This window comes from Lepidochelys olivacea (genome assembly GCF_965140295.1).
Source record: "Lepidochelys olivacea isolate rLepOli2 genome assembly, chromosome: 2".
Lineage (NCBI taxonomy): Eukaryota > Metazoa > Chordata > Testudines > Cheloniidae > Lepidochelys > Lepidochelys olivacea.
In genome coordinates, this window is record NC_140412.1 from 214,990,228 (window position 1) to 215,001,753 (window position 11,526).

Here is an 11,526-nt window from a genome sequence, read left to right on the forward strand (position 1 = left end):
CCAATGGGAGCTGCAGAGTTGGTGCTCGGGGTGGGGGCAGCGTGCGGAGACACACACACACACCAGGGGCCCAAGGGACATGCCGGCCACTTCTGGGAGCGGCGTGGCATGGAGAGAGGGAGGCAGAGTGGGCAGGGAGTTGCCTTATCCCTGTTGCTGGCACCTCTCTGTGTACCCTTCGGGGGAGGGAAGCAGTGGGTCTCTGTGCGCTGCCCGGGGCAGGGGCAGCGTGCAGAGCTGCCTCCCCCTGCCAGGGGTGCACAGAGATGTGCCGGCGGCTGGCCGCTTCCAGGAGCAGCGCAGGGCCACCGGCCGCAGCATGCAGGCAGCCTGGCTGCCTGAGCCCTGCTACACCACTGGCTGGGACTCAGGGGCAGATTGTCAGATGAGATTTGTCCTGCATGTTGGGGGCCCCATGGCACAGCACAGTTTGTTTCATGGTAAATCCGCTCCTGAGTGTGAGTTAAGAATCGACCACTAATGTGTTACCTTTTGTGTGATCTGACTTCCTGTGGGGCTGTTGTGTTACTTCCCCCTAGAAAAAGTTTGCTAGTAAAATCTTGTAGGTTTTAAATATCAATAGCTCTAGTTTTCTTTATAATGAATGCCAAATTCACCACTGATGTAAACAGGAATTGGTTTCATTGGAATTACCCCAGTTTATACCAGCAGTTGAATTTGGGCCACAGTTTTCTGTTCAGCATTTTATGGAATATTGAGTAAGTATAAGATACAAGCAAAATGTTATATGTCAAAATAAGGCTTATTCTTTCCTCTATGTAATAATTTATTATTATATGAAAAATATATTTACATTTTTTAAAAAAATGTTTTACTCTTCTTGGCAGTCTACTAAACAAAAGGAGGTGAGTCTGGTGAGTGAGTATAATGCAGGTCTATGAATATGGATGATTGTATTGAGAAGCCTGGAGGAACATCTTATTACCGGTGGTGACACAGAACTATATACTTATAACTCCCTGCACATGGAGAAGCCAATGCTCCCCTAAGGTAAGTACTTGTGGCACCTTAGAGACTAACCAATTTATTTGAGCATGAGCTTTCCTGAGCTACAGCTCACTTCATCGGATGCATATCCTGGAAACTGCAGCAGACTTTATTTATACACAGAGAATATGAAAAAATACCTCCTCCCACCCCACTGTCCTGCTGGTAATAGCTTATCTAAAGTGATTTGTGCTGGAAATGGCCCACCTGATGATCACTTTAGATAAGCTATTACCAGCAGGACAGTGGGGTGGGAGGAGGTATTGTTTCATATTCTCTGTGTGTATATAAAGTCTGCTGCACTTTCCACGGTATGCATCCGATGAAGTGAGCTGTAGCTCAGGAAAGCTCATGCTCAAATAAATTGGTTAGTCTCTAAGGTGCCACAAGTACTCCTTTTCTTTTTGCGAATACAGACTAACACGGCTCTTACTCTGAAACCTAATGTAAGTAGTTTCTCTAGCAATAGTCCCTGTTGATCAAAGCTGCATTATTTAAATCTATCTGGAGAGAACTTTACATTTTCCACAGTGTATTTTTTGAAAAGTCTTATTCTTAATAGCTAAAATATGTGCAGCTTGTATATTTTGTGTCATATTTTCATTCTTTACAAAGCTGGCCAGTTCTCCCAAAGGCACATCGTAGGAGAGGGAATAGCGACTTTGTACAAGAGGAAGAAGACAGACACCCAGTTACACTTTGTTTCAGCCGCACCACACAAAAATCCCAGACATGCGGGGAGCTTGGAATGGCAGAACAGAGCCTGCAGGCTCTACCTCGGTCTGCCTCCTGCCATACAGTTCACAGTTTCCTGACACCCTCAAAGCCCCAACGAGGAATCCTGCAATTAGTGTAAGCAGGCTCCTCCTTTACTGCAGTCTTCTTTTCGATTGGTAAAATGTCGCTGCTGGCTCATGTAGGGAATCCCACCCCTTCTCCGTGTTTTCATTCCGAATCAATCCACAACTTTACACCTGCATGAGTGCCAAGCCTCTGTGGATATATAAGGGAAACCTTCAAGAGGCATTTCAGAGTTACAGGGAAGAAGCGGAAGGAAAGGAATTCACCCAGCTCGGTCAGGCAGAAACCGAACCAACCATGATCCTCCCTGCCATTCACTTCTCCGGTTTTCTCCTCGCCTGCGTCTTCATGAAAAGCTGTTTGGCTTTCAAGAATGATGCCACAGAGATCCTTTATACACATGTGGTCAAACCTGTCCCAGCGAGCCCGAGCAGCAACAGCACGCTGAATCAAGCCAGGAACGGAGGCAGGCATTACGGCAACACTGGATTAGACCGTAACAGTAAGTGTTTCACTTTCAGCGCTTCCCATCCCTTGCTACGCCTCTGGTAGGGTGGGTTCATGCCTAACCAATGTAAGGCTACGTTTCTGTTCGAACCCATGTCCAGTTTGCAGTAAGAACCAGGCACTGGTCGGTGAGCACCTTTTCCTTAGGCAGGTTTCAGAGCAGCAGCCCTGTGGGTCTGTGTCCGTAACAAGAAGAAGAGGAGGACCTGTGGCACCTTAGAGACTAACAAATTGATTAGAGCATGAGCTTTCCTGAGCTACAGCCCACTTCATCGGACTCACTTCACTTCCTAGGCAGTGATCCCTGAGTGGGGTATTTTAACAAAAGCCGGCTGGATTTGTTGCTCCCCAGAGCCACACAGGCAGCCTGGCATTCTGGCTTTGCCGGGACACGTTTTATCCCTGCACGTTCCATCACCCCGGTGATAGGTCAAGGAAAATAAAATCTACAGTGAAATCCAGGGAAGGAAACTATGTCCTGTTAGTTCTTTACTCCCTCTGGGTACACACCGACCAACTTCACCCTCAACGTGTTTGGGGCGTCACGTGACTAACTGTAGCTCAGATGCAGTCATTTAAACCGGGAGCTCAGTTTATGATGCTGCTGCAGTAGAAAAGAGGAGGAAGGTAAAGAAAATGGGGGAGATGACATTTGAAATGTGCTTGCTTTCTTAGCTCACTCACCCTGGCTTTCAGTGCCGCAGTGTGTAGGTACAGCATCCTCTCTGGGCTACTTCGGAAATGTAACTCTTCCAGGCAAAAAGCTTTTGATTTTGTTCCAGCTTTTTGTTTTTCACTTCCTGGTTTAGCACTTACCTGCTTAACGCCGCTAGCAAAAGTAAACAAACAGGCTCACAACCTACCTGTGATTTCTGCTCCAAATTACTTTTTAAATTATATATATATATTAATGTTATGGGATTTTCTCCTCCCGATTCTCTGCGGACGTGGAAACCTTTTTCTGGCTTGATCCGTTCCCTCCCATCGCCACTTCATTAAGCTGAAATGAAAAATCGACCCACATTCATTCAGTAAGAACAGCGGCATCGCTGGAAAGCAAAGGCAAAAACTGATGGCAATATCCTTCAGCAAAGCCAAGACGTGTCAGCTTTTATGAATACGGGTGGTTTAACTGCACAGGAAATGTCTCGTCATTATGAGATTACTGGAGCAGCCCAGTAGGTATTCATTGTCAATGACCTGTCACTACGGGAAAGCTGAACCTGTACATACATAAAAACAGAAGGCAAGACAAATCAAAGCTGTGATCAGCTGCTTCCAGGTACATTCCTGAGCGCAGCTGCAGGGAAGAAGGAGAGCGTGAATCATTCAAGCCAGTCAAGCAGTCCAGAAACCAGTCCTTTTGTAAATCATCTATCCAGAATAGTCTTCAAATTCCTAATCCCCCCTGGACTGTGCAACTTGCAAGCAGTGGGACAAGGAGAAATGGTTGGCTTAACTCCATGTCTCTGATTAGAGTTTGATTAAAAAACCAAACCAAAACAGAAGCATCTTGTAACTGATGGGGTGAGGTACCTTCAAACCCTTGTATCTGTACTCTAAGGTATCATTCTAGGGATTATTACTTCTATTTTTAAAAGCATCAATGGTGAGCCCTCTTGTATAATATGTGTAAAATCTCCAGTGTACATTTCCTCGAGAAAGAGGAAGAGAACAGCCAGTGAAGGATTGCATATTATATTACCTTCATGTCTAAGTGTAATTACTGAACTAAACAGTTGTGTTTATTGCAGTGAGCAGAGCTGCACATAATAGCAGGTATAAACATGCCTATATTTGCAGCTTTGCACCTTTATACCATGTCAACTCACCTAGAGAACTCAAAAGTTGCCTCAGGATTTGCAGTATTCCCTCTATTAGGTATAAGAAGTATAAGGAATACTGTACATACTAATGTGTTATCCTTAAGGCAAAATGACCAGTGTACAGGGTTAAAAATTTGAAAATCATGTGCAAAACATAATTTTCAAACACAACTTTTATTATTTATAAAACAGTTTTTCTTCAGAACACTAGCCTTCACTGGAGACGAAATCCATAGCAAGTATGACATTTTAAAATAGAACAATTCTTTATTCAAATGCATTAGAATAATTTCTAAAATCCTGAAAAACACTATTTTTCACACTAACGGTCCAACAGAGTTTTACCAAACATCCCAGAGCAAATTCCTTCTAAAAGAACAAGCAAAAGACACTTCAACCCCAGGGCATTTTTTCCCTCCATGCACCTGACCATAGGGGGCTTAGAATGAAATTGCCTCCTCTACTGTGACTATATTGCTCCTGCAGTGCTATGACATATATATCATTATTTGTATCATGATAGCACCTAGAGGCCCCCATCATGAATCAAGGCCCTATTGTGTTAGGCACTTTATACATATATAATTAAAAGATCATCCCCAAAAGCTTATAGTCTAAGCCTGTGTCATCAATTGCTATGCATGCTGTGATCATTTGAAAATGAGCTGGAGTCTGAAGAATGGCTTAGGAAATGTTTTCTTTATGAATCTCAATGTTCATTGTTCTGTGCGTTTTGCAGATCGCGTTCAAGTTGGCTGCCGGGAACTGAGATCCACCAAGTACATTTCAGATGGCCAGTGTACCAGCATAAATCCTTTGAAAGAGCTTGTGTGTGCTGGTGAGTGCCTCCCTTTGCCAGTGCTCCCCAACTGGATTGGAGGAGGTTATGGAACCAAGTACTGGAGCAGAAGGAGCTCCCAAGAGTGGAGATGTGTCAATGACAAAACTCGCACACAGAGGATCCAGCTCCAGTGTCAAGATGGAAGTACAAGAACCTACAAAATAACCGTGGTCACGGCCTGCAAATGCAAGAGGTACACCAGGCAGCACAATGAGTCCAGCCACAATTTTGAGGGAACCTCTCAGGCAAAGCCCACCCAGCACCACAAAGAGAGAAAAAGAGCCAGTAAATCCAGCAAGCACAGCTCAAGTTAGAAGTCAGGCAACCCTTCCCCCAAAACTTAACTCATCTGTAACCATCTTCTTTACAGATCTGACTGCTTAAAAGACAAGTCTGCCATTGCTGTGTTCTCACTTGACGGTGCATTGCTTTGACCAAACTCAAAATGGCATTCTGTGCATATGGACCTTTTTGGTGATTTTCCAAATGCTCCAGATGGGCAGTACCACAAGCCTTCCAACCCCACACAATGAAGTCTTATGTTTTTTTGAGGTGTGGAGGCAAAGAATTGTTCCCATGAACATTCACTGAAATTATATTTTTTAGAAAGGTGCTTTGTTGTAAGTTTTCATGGGAACAGTTGATTAGCAAATGTCTCTTGCCTTCCAAATAATATTTTATGAACTTTTGACACATTTGCTTAAAAGCAGCAATGAGTAACTGTTGTCAGTTTCATTCTAACAAAACAATGCCTTGCATGCTGATCTTTTTCTTCTGTCTACCAAAAACTAAAATATGCATGGCAGCAATTGAAAAGTAAAGCTGAATAAACTATTTATTTGTCACTGTAATTATTTAATGAGCTTTTTACATGTAATTTTTTTTTCAAAATGTTCATCTTATGTTTTATAGCTTTTTCCATGTATCAAAGTATTTTCTTATGATTTGTGACTGGATTAGAATATACATTTTGTAGATAATGTAAAATAGATGTTTTGGCATTCTTGGTACGTATATATATATATATATATATTTCATTTTGAACATTAATAGTTTTGGGTTTTATTTTACAAGTAGCATTTTGAAAACTGTTTTGTGCATCATAAGCTCTGTATTATTTTTGTTTAAAGTGTGCAATCAAAAGATAGAAATGACTTCCTTTCAAATTCATCCATTTCTCTCTCTCTTTTTTTTTTAACAAAATAAACAGCTATAAAGATGTATCGTCTTTGGGACTCTAACATGTATGAAAATGCACACATTTTTGACCAATCATGGCATGCAATCTAATAAAGTGGGATGTTTTACCTACTTGATTGAAGGCAAGTGCCATAAAAAGTCTTGCAGCAATATTTAGCATAAAAATAACCTTTCAATGGATTCCTTCCGCTTGTAGAAGTCTTATGTGACCTTCTAACAGCTGGTGCTTATTAGTGGTCCAAACCAGGCTCATATTTAACAATTCTCAATGTGTACATTGTAGAAAATAAATATATATGGAAGGTTTTACAAGCTAATAAAACCACCCCAATTTATTTATATTTCTCCATTTATGATTATAAATTACAAACTTATGGTTAAAATAGTAATCAATATAATCTTTCTTCTAAACACAATTTAGTCTTGCACATTCTTCACCAAATGTTGTGAAATATGTAGTAAGCTGTCAAATTTTTCAACATAGACTGTGAATCATGTTGGTTACCATTCAGACTATATTAAGACTGAGATGATTTTCATCAATACTTGTACTCAATGATTACTCTATATTGGGGTAAACAGTAAGGGCTAGATTCCCCAACCTGCTGCATCATTCTCAACTGGTAGCATTTTACACCCTTTTAGCACAGATGTAAATGGCTACCCAGGGAACAGGGCAATGGAGAATCTGGCCCTAATAAAGAATGCTGTACAAAACTCCTCTTTGACAGAATATTTCGATCAGTCCACCTTACATTTTAAATAAATAAGGCTCAAGAACTGTATTGTGCCATCATTTTTAAAGTGGAACTCCTCATGGTTATTAATGAAGACCTCTGTTTAAAAATGCATGCCACAATTTGGCTCCTAGGATCCCAAATTTTAATGACTTTGCAAAAGTCTTTCTAATTACATTTGCTTCCCTTTACCCAATTTTTTTAAGAACACATATGAAAGTAACATTATGTATGAGAAAAAAAGAGAAAACGTTCTTGTAGTTGTGCTTTTCTGCCTATGGGGTTATCACCTTAACTTTGGAAATGGAAAGAGAAAAAGATGAAATCTATCATCCTATAGAACACATAGCGTCATATATTTAAGGAAAAAATAAATAAGTTAATAACCAGATTGTTTTCTTTAAATTAACTTTGGGAGATCGTGGAAATGCCAGACTAATCAGCCTGGAAATGGAGGGCCGGAATCTCAGTTATACCAAAACCTCTGCACACCACTCTGGCAGCTTAAATAATCCTTCATTTACATCCGGTTTAAGGCCCTTACACACTACAAGAGGGGTGTAAAGGGGTTTTAGTGTAAATGAGAAAATGTTTTTCCACAAAACACATATAGCCTGGGCAGCAGTATATCTGGCTTCACTATGCCTTCCTACTAAGGAGTCTCAACCTTATTAGGAAGAACCACCTCTAGCACTGAGAGGGTAGTTTAGTCTCCATTACAATTCAGTCTTTGTCTTCTTCACTATGTCTACACAAGGATAGTGGCCCTTTTCTGACAGTGGTGTCAGCAACTGATCTCCCTTGGTTCTTACCCAATTGATGTTTAAAATGTGTCGACAGAAAAAACCATACCCAGCATTGTTACAGAAAAGGTCTGGCATTATGGTCTAGCAAGTTTCTAATACCCTTTTTATAATGATGTTGAAAATGATTTTATTCTCTCTACACTAGCAGCTAAACTATTTTCAGGACCAGGTTAGGGGGGACAAGGAGGTCTTGTGTAGACAGAACCAAAAAGTTAATAATGTTTTTTGTTATTGGACAGTTTTTGGTCATGTGGAGACTAGGAACTAAATTAAAACTATCAACACATTTCACAGGGGACACAAAATAGCCGTCAATCACTACATGCAGCCAACACAAAGAGGTTGTGTGTGTTCTATTACCTATTCCCTGATCAACTGAGTTACTAATCCATTAAACGGAAGAAGGATGGTCTTGTGGTTGAAACTGGGCTGGGATTCTAGCAATCAAGGGTCAATTCCAGGTTTTAGAATCACAGAATCTAATGTGAGCTGGGCAATTCTGTCCCGTTCATTCAGGTTGAATAGTACTTTACTCATCAATTAAGTCAATGGGCTACTCAAGGAATAAAATGCTACTTAACATGAATGAGGATGGGAAAATCTGGACCTTGATCTCTCACCTTCTGTAAAATGGGAATTATATTCCTTTCCTATCTCACAGGAATGTTGTATGACAAATCCATAAATACGCAGAAAGGGCTCTCATAGATTACAACCCCACAGATAGAGCAAATCCAAGTCTTTTATTTTTATGAGTAAGGCTATTCCAAATGCCAACAAATGTATCCATTTTTCACACTAATCTTTAGACATTTAGGGCTTTTCTACATGGCACAGCAATGCACACTAGAAGAGCATGAATTCTAAAGCACACCGATGTATTGTACACTAACTGCCCTGTGTAGACCCTGAACTTTTAGTGCACACCAGCAAGGTCTACATAAGCCAGTTAGTGTGTAACATGTTGATGTGATTTAGAATTCACACTCCTCTAGTGTGCATTGCCACATGATGTAGACAAGCCATCGCTCAAGATGAAAAAGCACCGAGGATTAGGATAATTAACTAACTTCGAAGTCCGGAGTTAGTCAAGCCAATAGAAGTGTGTCTGCTTACGCATGCAGTGAATTTGACTCTAACGTGATTGGAGTACAATGCTCATAATAATAATAATAAAAAAGGGGATGACTATCATGTCCCAGTCTTAGCTTCCCTCTATGCACAGTGAGTTTTAGTTGTAAAAATAATAACTTTAATAATGATTCTACTCTTCAGAATACTATTCGTAACTTTACACCAGATCATCGGTTCTTGCAGTAACACGTATAGGGGTCTTAGAGGGATGGACAAGTCTGAAAGGAGAAATTTCTATGAGGACCTCTTCACAGTGTCTTGCTGGAGGAAATGTGGTTTGCCCCCCCCTCCACCCAGAAAAGCCAACGGGGTCCACCCTCAAATTGGGTAGATCTCCAGGGACTTGAGGGAGGCCAATGCCATCCTAGTGGAGTCCCTGTGTATCTGCAGTGGCTCTGGCATTGCAGGCCTTCCTTTGCTCTCTGGCATTGCATCTCCCTTAGCCATGGGAGTTCTGAGGAAAGAGACCTGAGCTGTACCATTCACGGGGCTATACAGGGCAATGTGTACCATTCCCACCCACCTCTGGGCTCCAGCCTGCCTGCATCTCCCTCTGGCCTGTATAGTCTCAGTCCTTTCTTCTCATGCTGAACTTGAATGCACAGAGCCCCATCCATAGGTTTCAGATGAGAGGGAAACAATGATGTAGAGTCAGTTGACTTCCCTCTTCCAAATATGGAGATTCCCCTCCCTGTGAGGATGCAGTGGTATGATCTGGGCCCGTGTTGATAATTAGCTCTTGGAGCCATGCTGTTATAGTTAAATGAAACAAATACTAACCTTCAAAAATGGAATTGAAATCATTTAATATATGATCAATAATATTATATTTAGTCAGATTCATTCAGCCTCTGTTGAAAAGGACAGAGCTTTAGGCCAGACCTTGAATGTTTTCATTGAAAACTAGGAAATGTAAACAGACAAAAGAAGCTTGTAAATGTATTGAATAAATACAATGTAGAGGCAGATTAGGTCATTGTTACATGAATAGATAGTGGATTTTCTTCTACAGAACGTATAGAACCTGTCTATGTAATATGCTCCTCAATGGGTGGGGTGAGGAGGCCCGGGGCTTCTGAAAATAGTGTTTCTCTGTAGCTATTGTAACATCAGCCTATAATGTAAAGTGATATCTTTCATCTCAGTGCTTTCTATTCAGTGGGTAAATAAATACTTTTGTCTGCCCTCCTGATTGATGGACAACCAGTCACAAGACAAAGGAAGATATCTCCACTCTGATGAAATGTGGGTCCTCTGCAATCCAATCTCTAGAAAAAGCAAGTTAGTTTTACATTTAAAATCTAGTATTTTTTTTTAATTTTTTTTAAAAAGCCTGCTATTTTCATCTTTTGAAAATTAAAGCTGAACACATTCAGTACAATTGGGTAAGATATATCATTATTTCATTACTTTTCTGTTGATGACAGTAGCCCACAGCAAAGGGGCAAATTGATTTATAATGAATGAAAATCAATTTTCCACAGACATTAGAAACCAGATGTTGATTGTTTTGATAGCACTGTAACTACTCAGAGGAAAGGGAATGCTGTGGAGTTGCAGGGGTGGCGTGGGGATGTCATTAGAGCATTCTCCATTTTGGAGGTCAAAAGTGTATGACTCTTGTAGGACAAAGATTAGAAAGGCCTTTAAGAGGCTTATTTATTCACTTTTTAGTAATAGTCACATACCCCTTGTTTCTTCCTCACCAGCAGCCTTGAAATCAGAAGTGCCAAATACAAGTTCAGTCATTTATTTGGAAATAAAGCAGACTTTTGAATAATACCCTTGGAAATAGCTACCAGATTTCTGTTAGTAAATCTCTGTAGTCCTCCTAAACTTGACCTTTACATCCTTCCTGAGGAGGTACAGCATTAATCACAAAGGGACTGTTCAACACATTCCAATGTGGGATTCTTGTTGCTACAGTATTAACCTGGAGGTGTTTAGTGGAAAATTATAAGGAGCCTTCAGTGCTGGAAAGCATTCTCTTCTCATGATGCACTTCCTTTCCCGTAGGCCAAGCAGGGGGCTTTGATTTTAATTTCATTGACATACATGTAAATATAGCTCCAGGTTAAAATTGGAATTTGTCTACAGATTTATGAGTCAAGCAGACATTCTGTCACTAGATTTGTTCATTTTACTTGCACATCATCCCAACAACAAGAAACCTGCCTGAGCATCTTTCTGAAAGACATCCAACCTTTCACATCTGAGCTGTCTTGACGCATTAGTTCCTCCCCACTCTTACAATTTTTGTAAGTTATATTGCCAACCACCTGGAAAATCTTCTTCAAGACTTCCAGTTACAAGTAATTATTCTACTTTCCCTTCTTAATTAATGCTGGTCATGCAATACAGCACAAACAATTACTTGAAATATTTCTAAATTTATTCTTACCAAATTTCTGAAAAATCTCCATAAACATGTAAATATATCATTAGTTTTTAAAAACGCATAGTTGACACACATATAAAACTTTAACAGGTAATGTAACACTGCATAAATGTAAGAATGGGTACATGTAATTTATACCCCCTTTAAGGCTTCTTTAAACTGCCAGAGTGGTGTAAAGATGTGTTAGTGTAAATGATAATCAGTTCTATTGATTTCAATGGAGCTGTTTGTGGAATAAAGTACTATACAATATACATATAGGTATCAA

At 40.4% G+C, this 11,526-nt stretch overlaps 1 protein-coding gene across 1 annotated transcript; it reads left to right on the top strand.

Moving 5' to 3' along the window:
* Nucleotides 1-1,955: 1,955 nt before the first annotated feature.
* On the top strand, nucleotides 1,956-5,802 carry SOSTDC1 (sclerostin domain containing 1). The gene is made up of 2 exons (XM_084621673.1): nucleotides 1,956-2,311; nucleotides 4,882-5,802. Exons 1-2 carry the CDS (start codon nucleotides 1,987-1,989, stop codon nucleotides 5,295-5,297), a joined length of 741 nt encoding a protein of 246 aa, XP_084477799.1. The 5' UTR covers nucleotides 1,956-1,986; the 3' UTR covers nucleotides 5,298-5,802.
* The last annotated feature ends 5,724 nt before the right edge of the window (nucleotides 5,803-11,526 follow it).

Coding starts and splice junctions, on each gene's coding strand:
- SOSTDC1 (XM_084621673.1), top strand. CDS start 1,987: ATGAGTGCCAAGCCTCTGTGGATATATAAGGGAAACCTTCAAGAGGCA. Junction 2,312..4,881: donor CACTGGATTAGACCGTAACA/GTAAGTGTTTCA, acceptor TGCGTTTTGCAG/ATCGCGTTCAAGTTGGCTGC.